The 16,804-nt window shown below is 34.6% G+C and overlaps 3 protein-coding genes across 5 annotated transcripts; 2 read left to right on the forward strand and 1 right to left on the reverse strand.

Annotated features, from left to right (window-relative positions):
- Positions 1-665: 665 nt before the first annotated feature.
- Positions 666-7,327, forward strand: LOC113852929 (cyclin-A1-4-like). The gene is made up of 12 exons (XM_027483330.1): positions 666-846; positions 1,014-1,199; positions 1,601-2,030; positions 2,177-2,313; positions 4,532-4,624; positions 5,023-5,156; positions 5,311-5,386; positions 5,478-5,554; positions 5,669-5,702; positions 5,803-5,952; positions 6,049-6,180; positions 6,845-7,327. The coding sequence occupies exons 2-12, from the start codon at positions 1,038-1,040 to the stop codon at positions 6,905-6,907; spliced, it is 1,488 nt and encodes a 495-aa protein (XP_027339131.1). The 5' UTR covers positions 666-846; positions 1,014-1,037; the 3' UTR covers positions 6,908-7,327.
- Positions 7,328-10,470: 3,143 nt separating this feature from the next.
- Positions 10,471-13,671, forward strand: LOC113853221 (cyclin-A1-1-like). Its single transcript, XM_027483720.1, has 11 exons — positions 10,471-10,653; positions 10,851-11,241; positions 11,367-11,503; positions 11,648-11,740; positions 11,892-12,025; positions 12,148-12,223; positions 12,338-12,414; positions 12,510-12,543; positions 13,161-13,310; positions 13,396-13,530; positions 13,609-13,671. The coding sequence occupies exons 1-11, from the start codon at positions 10,471-10,473 to the stop codon at positions 13,669-13,671; spliced, it is 1,473 nt and encodes a 490-aa protein (XP_027339521.1).
- On the reverse strand, positions 10,793-16,791 carry LOC113853220. Of its 3 annotated transcripts, XM_027483718.1 has the most exons (3): positions 14,241-16,789; positions 13,569-13,807; positions 10,793-13,498 (listed from the first exon to the last, which is right to left on the reverse strand). In XM_027483718.1, the coding sequence occupies exon 1, from the start codon at positions 16,716-16,718 to the stop codon at positions 14,427-14,429; it is 2,292 nt and encodes a 763-aa protein (XP_027339519.1). In that variant the 5' UTR covers positions 16,719-16,789; the 3' UTR covers positions 10,793-13,498; positions 13,569-13,807; positions 14,241-14,426. The 3 variants fall into 3 exon arrangements, with proteins under 3 accessions (XP_027339519.1, XP_027339517.1, XP_027339520.1); XM_027483716.1 differs by having other exon boundaries at positions 13,569-16,791; XM_027483719.1 differs by lacking the exons at positions 10,793-13,498; positions 13,569-13,807 and having other exon boundaries at positions 14,114-16,149; positions 16,180-16,733.
- Positions 16,792-16,804: the final 13 nt, after the last annotated feature.

Raw genomic sequence — 16,804 nt, forward strand, 5'->3', positions numbered from 1 at the left:
ATTTAACATGGTTGAACCACCTCAAGGCCTACATCCACAAATACTCAACAAATATTTTATTACTCAACTTGTAATTTTTAAGACAAAAAAATTGCAAATCCTCTCTAACTCACTACTTACTCGAGCCCCTTATACAATGAAGAGAATCTTGTTGTTATAGTTTTTTAATACTCACATCAAACCTCATATTTGTAATGGTTTTCTCCCTCTCCCTTCTCCAAATTGACAGATGTGGAACTTTAGAGAATATGAGCACAACAATAAGATGTTATTTAAGATTTCGAGTACAGAAGCAAATACTTTTACTTTACAGTTAAAGAGTTAATTTTTACAGTTTTTTAATATAAAAATATATGATTTAAATTTATTTATCATTTAAACGAAATGGATCCATCTACCATCTTAGTTGTTATTTGGAGTAGCTAGTTATTTTAGCAACGACCAACATTTATCCACCAAAAAAACGATTAAATCAATATAATTATAAAAAACAAGAGAAAAACAATAAATGAAATATACTATTTTTCTTCAAATCCACCAAATATTGTCGTGGCTGCGAAGAAACAAATATTATAGAAGTTTGCTGAGGGATTTTTATTTTTCAGTTTGACGAAGGGATAGAGTTTGCTTTGCCCGACACACGACCGTACGTTAACAACCCATGGGGACTGTGGACGGTTAGATCTCCCTTCGAATCCAATCGACGGTGAGAATTGTTCGGCTAAACTCGGCACATTTCGCGCTTTCGCAAACAAATATTCGAACTCAAACTTCCTTCCATGCGCGTTCTGTTACAGAAGCAAGGATCCTCTGAAAAAGGGCTTTTCCTACAATCTGAAAACCTAGGTTCGTCTTTCTCAATCATCCATCAAGCTCTAGCTTTGAGTTTTCTTCCTCTCCATTCTTCATTCTTATCCCACCAAATCCAAATACCTCACTTCTCTGTTTATGCGGTTCCTTACTTTTTTTTGCGAACGAAACTGACCCTATTTGGCGTTTATTGCCGCGATTAGGGTTCTATTTTGTTTAAGCGCGAAATGTTTACCCGAAACCGGCGTTTGCCGTCGTCTTCTGAGAATAAGTCCTCCGTTTCAGAAACTTCAGGCAAGGTCACTGCCGTGAAGAACCCCTCGACGAAGAAGCGTTCCGCTCTCACCGACGTAACTAATAACCGAAATGTCTCTCTCTCCAAACCTATGGTACTTGTTCTGTCTTTTTTTATTCGTTTATGTTTATCGATAAATTGTTATGTTGTGATTGATGTTGAAACATTCGTGATTACGTTTGTTCTGTTTATTGGTACTCATCTAGCGAAATTGCATGTGAATTAGAGCGTTGCATATACGTGCATCTTATGAGAATGATGTAATAAGAAGCATGAATCATGTCTTTGTTTATCAAAAGACTTGGCAATTAGCATTGTCATTCACTTTGGACTATCATCGTGTATGCCTTGAATGTCGAACACTTGTCCGTGAATTATATACAATATACTCAAATTTTATTTTCTTAGAATTTTGATTTATTGGGTCCTGGGTAAGTTGCATTCGTGCATGTATAGAACTTGCGTTGATTTCTGTACTATTATTATTTTTTGAAGGTTCCATGCGTGTCCAGAGCTGCCAAGACGAAGAAGGATTTTATTGCCGGTTCGCAGAAAATGGTTATATCCGGGGACACTTTGCAACCGTCATTGAGTGAAAAATCAAGTGGGTTGGTACTTTCTAAAGAAGGACGTTCGAACAGCAGTAGTCGACCCAAGGATGGGGTTGAAATCTTCCTTGCTCCAAGCACTGATGGTGCTGTTTGTCCTGATTTTAATGGCGTGATCCGTCCTCCGAAATTGATGGACATTTCTCCAAGTAAATCCTTTAGTGGTTCAGTTTCACTAAGTGAGAGCATGTCAACCAGTGATTCTATGAAGAGTCCGGAATTTGAATATATTAACAGCGATAACGTCGTATCCACCAAATCAATTGAGAATAGGACAATTGACATTCTCAATATTTCAGACTCTTCAAAAATAGCAGGTTCATTTATTAAAGGCTGAATTTTACTAGGCCCCTTTCTATGCTTTGGCTAAATATTATGGATTCAATTTTTTTCAATAAGTACAAGTTCTAATCTGGAATACTTGTTTTACTGCCCTTCACATGCATCCTCCCCCTGATTTTAGGGAGAATTTGCGGGTGTGATCCCACTGAGAAGATAGAAGAAGCAAATGAAGTTGTGGATATTGACTACAACATCAAGGACCCACAATTCTGTGCATCCATTGTCCGGGAAATCTTTGAATATTTGCGTGTATCTGAGGTTTGACATCTTCATCTATTTTACTGTTTCAATCACATGTTGTAATTCTAGCAGAATAGCAGTTTTTTTTCATATGATGTATTTCTATCCTCAGAAATATCTTTTTTGTGTTCGTCAAATAGCTATGGCATATTGAAATGTTTAAATAATAAATAGGACTTCAATCCTTTTTACTGCAAATGAATAACGAAAATGTAAGCGAATTCTCGAACATGTCAGCTTCCTAAAGTATTACATGTGAATGTATGTAAGGTAGGTAGCATTATAGAATATCTCATCTTAAAAAAATGCGACATGTTAATTCAATTTGAAAATCAAATTGAATTGCTTCTCAAACTACGTTTGTCTGTTTCACTTGTACAGCTATTTTGATTGTTTTGTGCAGCTTTGGCATACGGTATTCTTTGGATTGCTATATTTGGAGAAAAGAGAGTAATGAGAGAGAGAACTAGGAAGAAAGAAGAATAGTACGTGTGTTTGATTGAGAGAAAAAGAAGAGGAAGAAAATTAAATTTATTGTGGCACTCACTGTAAAAAAAATTTCCTACTTAGGGTGGTAACGGGGGTAAAGAGATAAATGTGGTTTATTTATTTATTTATTTAGTTTTATTTTTAAATAAATTTTACACAACATAAAAAATTTATTAAGAAAAAATATTATATATTTTTATTATAATTGTTTCAATTTTTTAAATATAATTTACATTTTTGAGAAAAAAATTTTCTCTTATTTTTATTTATTTAAATAACACATTTTTTTACTCAATTTTCTCATTTTTCCACCTCCTAAAAGGCATTTAGTACGGAGGTTTTTGTAAGTTTAGGAGAAATGTTAAGTTGATAATGTTAGATTCTTATGTTTTGTATTAATATTTTTAAAAATATTTTGAAGAAACTATTATTTTTTTAATTGTTTTTTAACAAAATATTCTCATGAAAGGGGTTTCCGATGAATGTGAAGAACTTATATAATACAAAATATAATAATGGGTTGATTTGAAAGAATTTATGAACAATTTATAAAAAATAGCTTATAATTTTGATGAGTTGTTTTTAACATCCTAATAAATTTTATTATTAAATTTATGACATAAATCATGAATAAGTGTTTAAATAAGTTGTGTATTCAAACGTATCTTATATCTCTCAATGTTCTAAAATCTAATATAGTTAATGTTATTTTTCAATTATGTTGGTGTTTATCGAAAGTTTCTTTGCTATCTAACTATTGTAATTGGATATTATTTGCAAAGTTGAAAATTTTGCGACCTTTGCTGCTTATATGGTAAGCTTAGGTAGCCAAGGTCATACAACGCTATATATATATATATATATATATATATATATATATATATATATATATATATATATATATATATATATAAAAGTTTAAAAACTCTTACATTTAATATGAGCTTTTTATTTAATTTACAGATAACGAATTATAATTTAATATTTCTCTAATTAATAGATATAAGTTAAATGAAAAGCTTAGATCAAGTATAAAAATTTTTAGATTTATATTAGTCTGAAAATTTCTTTTTTACTGTGTGTATATATATATATATACACTTAAAATAAGTAATGATACAATGTTATTATTCAATCATAAAAGATTGTATTTTTGTTTATGCTAATTTAAAATTTTATCAAACTTTTAAACAATTTGATGTCCGTAATATATTGTGTGTGTAATTATCACCGACATGAATAAAGGTTCAATCACAGCTGAATTAATAAATAGTGAATTCAAAAGTAGTTCAGGTCGTAAAGCATGGCTAAAAGTTTCTGATAAAGATTCAGTATAATTGTAAAAGTCGTCTTCATCAGGAAGAATATTATGTAAACTTCAGAGTTAAAGCAAAAATGCATCATTTGTAGCTTCTTCTCTGGTTTTTTCTTCTCCCAATTGGTAATTTCTGTTAATTTGAGTTTGACATAGAATAATGATAACTTGACATAATGAGTGGAAAATAGTAGCAAAAAATTGTGATTGAATTCTCTGGGTACCTTATGAGGATGATTTGGGCCCACTCAAAAAGGCACTGTCCTTTATTTTGACAAGATAAAGAATTAAATTAAGATGAGATATTACTTTTGGAAGTTTTAAACAGAGCTATCTATCGTAATACTTCTGCGGTTATGCATGTGGCTTAGAACGGAATCCTTTCTCTCTGTTTGTTTTTGTGTTTTATTTTGGTCTAATATCTGGTTTTAGGAAATCAAAAGGCCGTCTATGGACTTCATGGAGAACATACAGAAAGACCTCAATGCTAGCATGCGGGCAATACTTATTGATTGGCTTGTGGAGGTAAACTATGGTGGGTGACGGTATTGTCAGGGTGATGTTTATTCCAGGGAATTTCTTATTCTCGATCGCCCAATATCACAGAATTGTTCATATAATACATGATTACAATTATGATAAATCATGTACTCTTATTATTTCCTGATAAATGGGCTTTCTGTTTCATTATAAAATTTAAATTGTCGAAGTTATATTTCTTTGTGCTAGTTTTTTAAGGAATTTGACTCCACTTATGTTATGAGATAGAAAGACGCGAGAAAATAAGTAATTATTATAGAATCCACTATTCTCTGTATAGGGTGCATTAAACTTGCTCTTTTGTCCAATAACATGATAGAGAACGTGAGAAGAATTAAATCCCTCCTTAAGTTCTTATATTCAATATTGTCTTCACATTGTAGGTTGCCGAAGAGTACAGTCTTCTACCTGATACGCTATTTTTGACAGTTAACTACATTGATCGCTATCTTTCTGGCAATGCAATGAATAGGCAGCGATTGCAATTACTTGGTGTTGCCTGTATGATGATTGCTGCGTAGGGTTCTAATCTCTTAACGCTTGTTTCTTAAGCAAAATCCATTTAATTTGTCTAAGTATACACGTGTGTTTCTTCTTCTCCTATGTCCTCTGTTTGTCATGCATTTATATATCTATTATATAATATAAAAATGTTAATTTGATTTTGCCAGAAAATACGAGGAGATCTGTGCCCCTAAGGTGGAAGACTTCTGTTATGTAACTGATAATACATATTCTAAGGAGCAGGTTTGAATTTTATTTTCTCGATTCACATCTGCAGCATTAGATGTCTTTCCGTTGCCTTGTTCTACTAAAAATATGAGTGATATTACTGCAGGTGTTGCAGATGGAATCTGCTGTGCTGAAGTTCTTGAAGTTTGAAATGACAGCTCCCACTGTTAGATGTTTTTTGAGGTAATGACTAGTTTTTTCCTTGTTATTGATTATTGACAAGTGCAAGTGGGAGTAACTAGTAAGTTGCCCAACAACTAATGAAATGACTTGTGAATTGCGCTCATCCCTATGCAGACGCTTCATCATTGTTGCCCAACGAACCTGCGAGGTATGTAGTTTGATTTAGATTCTTTCTTTCCCTCTTTTAGAGTTTAATAACAACGACTGACACTTTACGGTGGACGGTGGTCACTTCATACTGTTTTTAGGTTCCAGTGATGCAGTTGGAGTATTTGGCAGATTATCTTGCAGAGCTATCGCTTCTAGAGTATGGCATGCTTAAGTACAACCCATCATTAATAGCTGCATCAGCCACTTTCCTGGCTAAATACATGCTACTTCCTAGGAAGAAACCTTGGGTATGTATTACCGGAAACCTATTTTACTGAGGAATATTTTTCTTTTCATAGACCTGTGTAATTATGATGTGCAACTATGTATATGTTTTGTCATAGAATTCTGCGCTAAGGCATTACACAGGTTACCAAGCATCAGAATTGCATGAATGTGTCAAAGGATTGCATTGGTTGTGTTGTGATGGCTGTCATAATTTACCTGCCATCAGGGAGAAATACAGTCAGCATAAGGTCAGAATACCCTGGACTTTGGTCTTTCTTGTGTTAAGTGTAGTAAAATCGGGTTACATAAAGCAGTATACCATCTGATTAAGTAATTATGATTACAATTAATAGCAATTGTTGATAACATGATTAAATTAAGCCGGAAACCAACTTGATGAAAGTAACCATACATATCAGTAGCCACAATTTTAAACGGTGTAAACTATCCATTTAGAAACTAGATTGATTCGATTACAATACGATGGTCTAGACTTCAAGAGAGGCCCAGTTTCATTCGATGAAAGATATTAGAAAGTGTAAAGGGTATAGGGTTATCTATTTAGAAATTAGATTGATTCAACCTGGTTATGAAATCTGGGTCAGCAGTTACTATTCTCATCCACTCAAAACAAGGGTTTTTGTTTCTTGAGTTTCTATTTGAATTTTAATCGTTTGTTAAGAAGCAGGGCGTGCAAGTTAAATCATCTATTGACTTACATAAGTTTCCCCATATATTTATAGCTGAATCTACATTGAGTGTCTTGCTCTCAAACTGTGGGAGTCAGCAATTGGCTTGCTTGCATTTGGGGTTATTTTTTTGTTCATTATTAAATACGACTGGAATGTCGTGGGGATGACCATTAATTTCTAACTTATTTCATGTCGTTTCACGTTTTACGTGCGCATGCAGTTCAAGTTTGTGGCAAAGAAATATTGTAATCCATCAATACCTCTAGAGGTATTCCGCTGCTAAGCCTGGATACTAAATACGATGTGCCATGCGCTGTCCGCTTTGGAACTTCTATATCATTGCAGTCAACGGGTGCGGTGCTCTTGCTATATGGAAATTTTCGTAAACTAATTCTGTGTCAATTCTTGGATGTTCAAGTTACTATGCTAATTATAGGATATTCAAGTTACTGTGCCGTGTCTATCTAAACACATATCCTCCATAGTCGTTGCTTACTTTCTCTCTGCAGTGTACAGTTTCCCCTTCTTTTAGACTTTGTTACATAAAATGGTATATAAGTTGAAATTGCATGCGTATTGTAATATATTGTTTGGGGTTTAATCAGCCATGAAAATAAGTACAGGAGTTTCCCCTTATCCTAATTATTATTATTTTGGAAAATGGCGTCTCATATTTCAATAAAGTGTCAGCCTGACAATTTTTCTACGGCTTGATTGCAAAAAATTATTAGGTGGTCGGGGATCTGTGATTCCGCTCATTTATATCATGTTGCGTCAGGTAAAAAATAAAATAAAATTAAAATGCATACATGTTGGATTTTCTCCTTAATTGCATATTTATCTCCCTATTTTGAGTTGTGTGGTTTTTTCTTTCTTTCAAGTTTTTTTTTTTATAATTAAGTCTCAGTTTTTAAAATTGTGTAATTTTTATTAAGAACTTTATTTAAAATGCAAGATGCATAATATTACAATAAAAAAAAATACAATACAGATTATTTTTATCGATATTTTTATTTAAATTTTTATGTAAGAGAAGGGTTTATTTTTTAGAAACTTCAAATATTATATATATATATATATATATATATATATATTACGTTTATTATATTTTTTATATTGTAAATTTAGTTAAAATAATTTTGAAGAATTACATATCTTGTAATTGATTAGTTTTAATATTATTTTTACATTGATTTATATTATTTACTAGTGTAAATAAAATTAATTTTATTAATCTCCATATAACGTAAGAAAAAAAAAATACTAATAAATATAACAACGGTATGAGTTTAATTTGACTATATTGTGAGTGTAAAATTTTTTACAGTATTAACTAATTAAAAATAATTATTATAAAAACTACTAATTATCGTTAACGTGAAAAACTCATAATTAAATGATCGTAATGTACTGTTTTACACTAATATTATATTTTAATTAAATTTCAGTAATATTACTTTTATTTACATATCACATCACATTCACTTTTATGTTAGTAAATCTTAATGTAACAATAATGATGTTATAACTTTTTCTAATTATCTATAAGAGTTATGTCAAAATATAATAATGTAATTAAAAAATACATGTGATTGTCAACTGTCAAGGCATTTATAAGTTACTGGATATAACTTTAGAATTCACATATCTTCATTCAATATATTTAAAGTCCCTTGTACTCTAAAATATTTCATTAATTGGCTTCCATGAGTTCTTTTATATAACATTTCACGTAGAAAATAAATAAGCACATTCATTTTTATTTTTTTTTAAATTATCATGTTTATGGTCTCCAAAAGCATGTTTGAAACAATTATAACACACTTGATTAAAATCGGAATTAGTGGCGTATTAATCTTTTACAAGCTTAAAATCAAATAATTTAGTTTACAATAAACTGAGTACAGTATATATTATATACATAAGTTACGATATTTTCTTTACCTTTGTTATATTTCAATCTCAATGAATTCTAACTAATTGACATGTCTCTTGCAAATGTTAGTTTGAGATTTTAGAAACTTTAAATATAATGGTCAAAATAGATAATGAACTCTTTTGACTTCAAATAATACTTCTAATTTTGTAAAGTTCTCACTAATATATATAACTCTATATCATATATAGGATAATTCAATGATATTCTACTAAGTTTTTTCATTAAAATAGGCAATTAGTTTGAAATTCTGTGTCAATACAACTCATATTCTAATATAAGAATAATGACGTTTGTTTTTAATAATTTTATTAAATATAGCAAAAAAAAAAGCAACAATGCATTGATTAATTTATCTTTTAAATATTTTTTTTTCAAGTGCATCAGTTCACTTAAACACAATATCTTTTCAAACAAGTTCATTCAAATTCAAAGATGTAGCAATTAAAATATTATTTATTAACGACAAATTAACTACACATGTAACGAAATACAGTAATGATAAATAATAAAATTATTTTTTAAATGTCTCTTAAACTATTTTTTCTGATACACTAACTATGAGTGCACAAATAATTCTAAAGCAATAATCATAAATGTATTTTTAATAAAATGTATAAATCAAAATTTATTGAAAATAAAAATTTAAATAGGAATTAGATTATATGATTTACATTTTAAATATATATATATATATTAAATTAAATATAATATATATATATATATATATCATGTTATTTTAATAATTTTATTAAAAAATAAAGTTAGAGAATAAACAGTATTTTAAGTACGATCTACTTTAATTATGTAAATAATTCAAACATACACTAAATGCACCACGTAAAAAAGTCAAAGATTTTGTTTCCTTAAAAAATGAAAATTTAAATTTGAGTCTAAAATCAAAGAATATATTTAAAGTCCAGTTAAGTGTGTGTTTGGTTGATATTAGTTTTATTTATAAAGTTCATAATTAAAAACATTTAGTTTATTTTAATTTGGATCTTTACAATTTTTGTATATTTTTAAAAACTATTTATTTAATTCTTAATTAGTGCTTAATGAGAACGTAATCAATGTAAATGTTATCACACGATAACTTTTGTGATATACATTATTTTTTAAAAATCATATCAATGAAATATATAAAAAATAATAATTTTTATAAATATAAAAATTAAAATAAAAAATAAATTATAAGGACTAAAATGAAAATAATTTTATATATTTTTATAATTACAGCTTAAAAATATGATAAATCAATGTAAAAAACTTTTCATTCGACATATCCAAGTAAAAGATTGATATAATTAATTATCAAATAATTATAAATATATAATCTATTTAAATAAACTTTAAAATTAATTGAATAACACAGCTTGGATTAAAAAAATGGTAAACGTGGCTCGATCATGCATTCATGGTTGGGAATTGAGACTCATTTGGCTGGGCAAAGTCGAAGCAGGAAACGACAGATCCAGTGACCGTTTGAATTTGAATTCAAACCGAAAGCTTCAATTTCACGGTCTGTGCATTGCTTACGTGGCCGTAATAGCCAATCAGATCGCTCGAGTGCAGGAAATTTGAAAAGCAGTGGGGGCCCACATTTACGCCCCGCTCCTTACCCAGTCCGATCAACGGCCCAGATCTGTCCTCAATTTGAAACCCGCCTCGTTATTTCATTTTATAAATTATACAAAATTTATTACACACTCACTCTTTTCTTCTCTGCCAAATAAAGAAGCAAACAAAACAAAAGCACAAAAGGCTCTCTTTGAAATCAGAGCACAATCAGTAACGCTTCTCTCTCTCTCTCTCTCTCTCTCTCTCTCTCTCTCTCTCTCTTCCTTTGTTTCTCTTCTTCCTTGGTTCTTCAATTTTGTATAGAGCCAAGAATAAAGAAATAAAGCAAAATGTCGAACCAGAATCGTCGTTCATCGTTTTCGTCTTCAACCACATCATCTCTAGCGAAGCGCCATGCAACTGTTTCCTCTTCAGAAAACAACGTGGCCAAGGTTATGGCCAAGAAGCGACCTCCCCTCACTAACCTCACCAACACCATTGCTTCTCGCAACTCATCATCCTCTTCCTCTTTGGTATTCACCCTTTAGCTACTGCTTACAACAATTGCATGACAAAGTAATAACAACAGAAGAAAAAGAAAAACACTATTCTTGTTTATTTTTTAGTGGTGCTGCAAAGATTCGTTCTTTTTTTTTTTTTTTTATCACTTGTTGTTACCAAGTTATGGTTTTATAATGGGTTGTGATTTGATTGAATTTTGCATTGCTAGGTGCCATGCGGAACTAAGGTTGCTAAGACCAAGAAAGAAGTTCCACCATGCTTCACTAGTTCAGCAGTTTCAGGGAATAAAAGACCCTCTTTGCCTAGTGTTAAATCTACCAGTGCTGTTGTTTTTCCTAAGGCTACTTCAATCTTAGAAAAGAATGGAGCTGCTGCTCCTTCAGTTGCAACCCTCACTGTTCATGTTTCGAGCACCATGGATGTTTCACCTAGTAAATCAGATGGCATGTCAGTTTCAATGGACGAGTCAATGTCTTCTTGTGATTCTTTCAAGAGTCCTGACATTGAGTATGTCGACAATAGTGATGTTGCAGCAGTTGATTCAATTGAGAGGAAGACATTCTGCAATTTAAACATCTCTGATACTACAGACCCAGCAGGTTTCATTTTGTTTTTTTATTGTTTCCGTGTAGCCAAGTCCAGTTGACTTGACTTTCATTTAAAAATTATTTGGTTCATATTTATATTCTAATGTAGTGTTATTGTCTTGTTCATGTGTTTGCAGGTAACATCTGTAGTAGAGACATACTTGTTGAGTTGGAAAAGGGGGACAAAATTGTCAGTGTCGATAATAATTACACGGATCCACAGCTCTGTGCATCCTTTGCTTGTGATATCTACAAGCACCTGCGTGCATCTGAGGTAAAGCTTCATTTTCCCTGTTACAGTTATCTTGTTATTATAGTTTATTTTAGTTTTCTCTACTTAAACATGCCAAATGTAGCTAACAAAATGATTATAATTTATTGAAAGTGGTCTGATCTTTTCCTATTTATGAAATTTTAGGCGAAGAAAAGGCCTTCCACAGACTTCATGGAAAGCGTTCAGAAGGACATAAATCCCAGCATGCGTGCTATATTGATTGACTGGCTTGTGGAGGTAATGTTTTGTCACATGTGAATTTTAACATCCCCTGCAAACACATGGGAAGTTAAAAAATTTAGATATTATTATTATTATTAGTATTATTATTATTATGTAATTAATTGGTGTATATGGCTATGTTCTAAACATCAATTTCCAATTGCAGGTGGCTGAAGAGTATAGACTAGTACCTGATACATTGTATTTGACAGTAAACTACATTGATCGGTATCTTTCAGGGAACGTGATGAATAGGCAAAAGTTACAACTACTTGGTGTTGCCTCCATGATGATTGCCTCGTAAGGAAGCATACAAGTCCCTCATATTTTTTTGATTGATGGCGTTCCTACGAATTTTCTTTCAAGCATTCGAAGGCATTCAATAACAATAAATTAATTCGGTTTTTGGTTCTTGTTGGCAGCAAATATGAGGAGATTTGTGCACCTCAGGTGGAGGAATTTTGTTACATAACTGATAACACATACTTCAAAGAAGAGGTATGGGTTGAATTGTTTGGTTGGTTAACTTTTGCGGCTTACTCTCATCTGTTTATGGCATGTGATTTTGAAGTGTGCACATCTCAACCATCAGTCCAAAATCATTTGATGCAGGTTTTGCAGATGGAATCTGCTCTCTTGAATTTTTTGAAGTTCGAAATGACAGCCCCAACAATTAAGTGTTTCCTAAGGTAGTAAGTTAACACATGACTAACAGATTGACCGTTTGAAAATCTTTGATGCTGATCTAATATAAATTTTTTTTCTTTGTTGGTATGATTTACAGAAGATTTGTTCGTGCAGCTCAAGGAGTTGACGAGGTATCTTCCTCGCTTAAGTTGGTCAATTGTCTATTGTTTATGCACCTGTGTAATAAATAGGAAATGTTCAAACAGTGCTGGAGCATTTTGATGATAGGCACATCGCTTTGCTATTACGAGTATATTTACTCCAAATAGTATGTTAGAAATGTCATCAACACCATGCATATGCTTCTAAGGTTCATATACCATTATTGGCTTTTCTAAACACTGGGGGTATATTACAACACATTTGTATTCAAGTGTAAACATTGCGAGATGGCTGTTGTCTTCAATAAGAGTCACCGATGAAAATATAAGCTAGCGAGCTATCTTAAGTAACCAAAAGCATACGCTACTAGTTGTATATTGTTAGATGAACAAATATTAGTTTAGATTCTGTGAAATACTCTGTCAAAATTAATTTCGAGTTATAGTAAAATAGAAACATAATATAATGGCAATGGTGTTATTTGTCATTGCCATATAAGAAGATAGCATTGTTTGTAGGTTTGATATTTGCATATTTGTTGTTCTTGTACCGCATTTATATAGTGATTGCACCTATTTATAATTACTATGAATTCCATTTCTGAAGTACTGATTCCTTTCTCGTGTTTTATTTTTGAATTTCTCAGGTCCCTTCCCTGCAACTAGAGTGCTTGACAAACTATATTGCCGAATTGTCTCTATTGGAGTACAACATGCTTTGTCATGCTCCATCACTTGTAGCCGCTTCTGCAATTTTCCTGGCAAAATTCATTCTTTTCCCTTCGAAGAAACCATGGGTATGATGCTAACAACAAAGATTATGTGTACATTATTTGTTTTAGGATATTTGTTTGACTCGACTGTTTTTGTTTCTTGCAACAGAATTCGACATTGCAGCATTACACACTCTACCAACCTTCTGATCTGTGTGTTTGTGTAAAGGATCTGCATCGGCTTTGTTGCAACAGTCCTAACTCTAATTTGCCTGCAGTTAGGGAAAAATACAGTCAGCATAAGGTAAACACAAGCCTCATTTCTTTAAAGCACACGCTTACATTTGTTTGAGTGCGTTCTCATAATTTATCTGTGTTTCAGTACAAATATGTGGCCAGGAAGTACTGCCCTCCTTCAATACCTCCAGAATTTTTCCAGAATTGAGCAGGATGACAGTCTTACTTCCGGTTGGGATAGGCTTAGATTGACATAACTCTGTGTCTCGAGAGAATATGCTTCTCTTACACTGTACAATGTAGCTGTCAACCCCCCATCATCTTAATTAGAATTCTTGTACCTGCTATGCCACAAGTTCACAAAAAATCAACGCTTCAAGAATCAATCTGTATTATTAGCTACTGCTTCGGCATCATTAATGGCTAAAAGGAGCCAATGTGTAAAATTTTGTCCAATTTATCTAGTCCAGTTGCAATTTTATTTTGATGCAGGTTTTCAACCAACCTTTCTTATAAACACAATTTATTGTGGTAAAACTTGAAATTTATTTAAACAACATTAAAAGTACTAAGGTAGTCCTAAGTTTTGTCCTGACAAATTTAAAAGTGCATTTGTAAGCATGACAATCTGGGCTGATGAATATGATGAATAAGCGAGTCTACTTTACTTTTGAAATATGACATATATAAACAAAAGTTTGCTGTCATTTAAAAACAGCAAATGTGGTATGTTAATTTTCATGTGCTCCTTTTTCGGGTGTTGCTTCTATCGAGTACCTCAAAATTCAGTCAGTCTACAGAAGAAGTGGAGGGGAAGTTATTTATTTGCCTTATAAGTGTTTGGACATCAAAATTACACTAACAAAGCATGCTCAGTCTACTATCTTTCACATAGCGGTTTAGCCCACATCTATTGACGTATCATATCATACATTACGGAAACTCATTATATCAACACAGCATTTACAGACCACACTGAGCGTTTGATACAGCGGGTGCAGCCATAGTAGCATAAGCAGGCACCACAGTGGGCATGTGGTTGAGCCAATGACAATCTTCAAAAGAGCAATAGGCTCCCTTTGGCCTCTCAACATTAACTGGGGGTATGTACTTGGGCGACCAAGCGGGTGTTCCATCCTCATACGAATTATGGGTCAATCTCTGGAGACCAGAACCGTCTAAGCTAACGGTGAATATTTCACCATAGGGTTGGTAGTGATGCGGGTTCGAGATTGGCTCCGCTGATATACCCGCATAGTCAGAAGTAAACGTTATACTCTTCCCATCCGGGCTAAAATACGGGTGGTTTATCCTCCCACCCGACCCGCTTTGTCTCAGCTTCTTCAACCCGGTTCCATTCGGGTGGATCAGGTACAATTCGAAGCTCCCACTACCCGGGTCGTGCCGGTCCGATGCAAATGCGATCCATTCTCCGTCCGGTGACCAGTTGCACATGGTGTCCGTCCATGCACCCTCCGTCAACCTTCTAAGCCCCTTTTGTTCTCCACCAACAGCGTCCATTATGTACAAGTTCTTATGACCCGTCCTACCCGACCGGAACACAATCCATTTTCCGTCCGGAGATGGTGAGGGAAATGCGTTGTTCTTCCCGTCAAGGGTCAAACGCTTAAGGCTGTCCTTTCGGTCAACGTCGATGGATATTATGTCAACCTGCGAGCTCTCCGGAGCAAACGTTTCTCCGACGGCAGTGTAGATGACACCGGGTCGAACAGGATCCCAAGCCGTCGAGAAGGCCATCACGTTCAAAACCTTACGCAGGTTCGAACCGTCCCGGTTCACCACGTAAACGCCCGGCATCTCAACGTAAGCGATTCGGTCGCCGGAGGGTGAGAAAACCGGAAACGAACCGACGAACCGGAAGAGAGTTAAACCAGGCACGGGGCTCCGAACATTCTCGAGCAACAACTGGGGGCTGCTGCTTCTATCCTTTCTGTTGGGTTCTCCTCTGCACTTGTGGTACCCGACCCGGGTTGAATCGGGCGAGATGAACGGGTTGAGGTGATGAGCTTGGGGCGAGACCAACCTAGTTAGCTCTCTGAACTCGTTGTTAACCAGGTCGAATAGCTCGATGTGACGGAAACTCGAGCCAGGCCTTCTCGTTGCAACGGCGATGAAGTCGTTGTTGCCCGGGGAGGTTGCAGGTGTGAACGCGTGGAGACCCGGCGGGGTGACTCGTTCGACCATGACCGAGTCAGTGGAAACGGGACCGTCGGCGGGGACTGTTGCTTTGTAGATACTCCACCACTGGTCTTGGCCTCTCCTGTGGAAGTAAAGAGTTCGATCGTCGATCCAGGAGGGCCAGCCACCGTGTTGGACGACCTTGACTCGTTGAGTTCCGTCGCGTGTTAGGAAAACGTAGATGTCCGTAGTGAGGTCCTCTACCTCGCCGGCCCAACCGTCTGGGCCGTAAGAAGCAACGGCGGTCCATAGTCCGGAGGGAGAGAGGGCTGGGCTGAAATCAGCAACTCCGTAGGGGGTGAGCCTTTGAGTGAGGCCCGATTGGAGGTGGGTGGAGTAAACGGCGGCCCAACTGGCCCGTGGGAGGCCCGGGTTCTCGTGGGTGGACACGTATACCAAATATTGGCCATCGGGGGTTAGGCTGGGCTTATCTTTGATGGAAACTTGGGTGTCAGTTAGCGAATTGGGTAACAGAGGGAATTGGATTCTATTAGAGCTAACAGATTCAAGAGCGGACCTTCTGGCGGCTGTGGAAGAGTGGGGATAAACGGCGTCGTAGTATATGGTGGGGGAGCCGTTTCTCTCGGTTATGTAAACCAGTTGGAGTGGAGGGGTTTGGGTGGTGGGGAGTTGGACAGCGGAGTTGTTGGAAATGAAGTGGCCGTTAAAATTGACGGAGTGGCCATCGGTGAGACGTAATTCTTTGTTAGGGATATGCGGTTGTTGTTGAATTGGGAGGGAATAGATGTCAAAGGCGTAATAAGCTCTGCCAAGTGTGGTGAAGATGATGCTTGTGGAAGTAGTAGAAGACTCCTCCGTCGCACAGCATAGAAGGAGGGGTAACAGTGGCAGTACCCACTGAAAAGGTAAGTAGCGTGCTTTCATCGCTCTCCCTGGTGAACGGAAATGGTGATGATGATGATGATGATATGATGAGTACAAGTGCAGTTTTGAAGAGGATAAAAGTGGGGCCAACCTAAAATGTCCTTTATCGTATGTGTCAATTTTTATCCTTCCATGTCTCTGCTGCGCCAATATCTTTGCAATTTTATTCATCACAAATATTTATTAAGTTTATAACAAATGTAGGCATATTAGAGGACCAGTCTTTTTTTTTTTATTTCCTTTCTTTGCTTCGAACG

Source organism: Abrus precatorius, unplaced genomic scaffold (assembly GCF_003935025.1).
Source record: "Abrus precatorius isolate BTA unplaced genomic scaffold, Abrus_2018 Scaffold10, whole genome shotgun sequence".
Classification (NCBI taxonomy): domain Eukaryota; kingdom Viridiplantae; phylum Streptophyta; class Magnoliopsida; order Fabales; family Fabaceae; genus Abrus; species Abrus precatorius.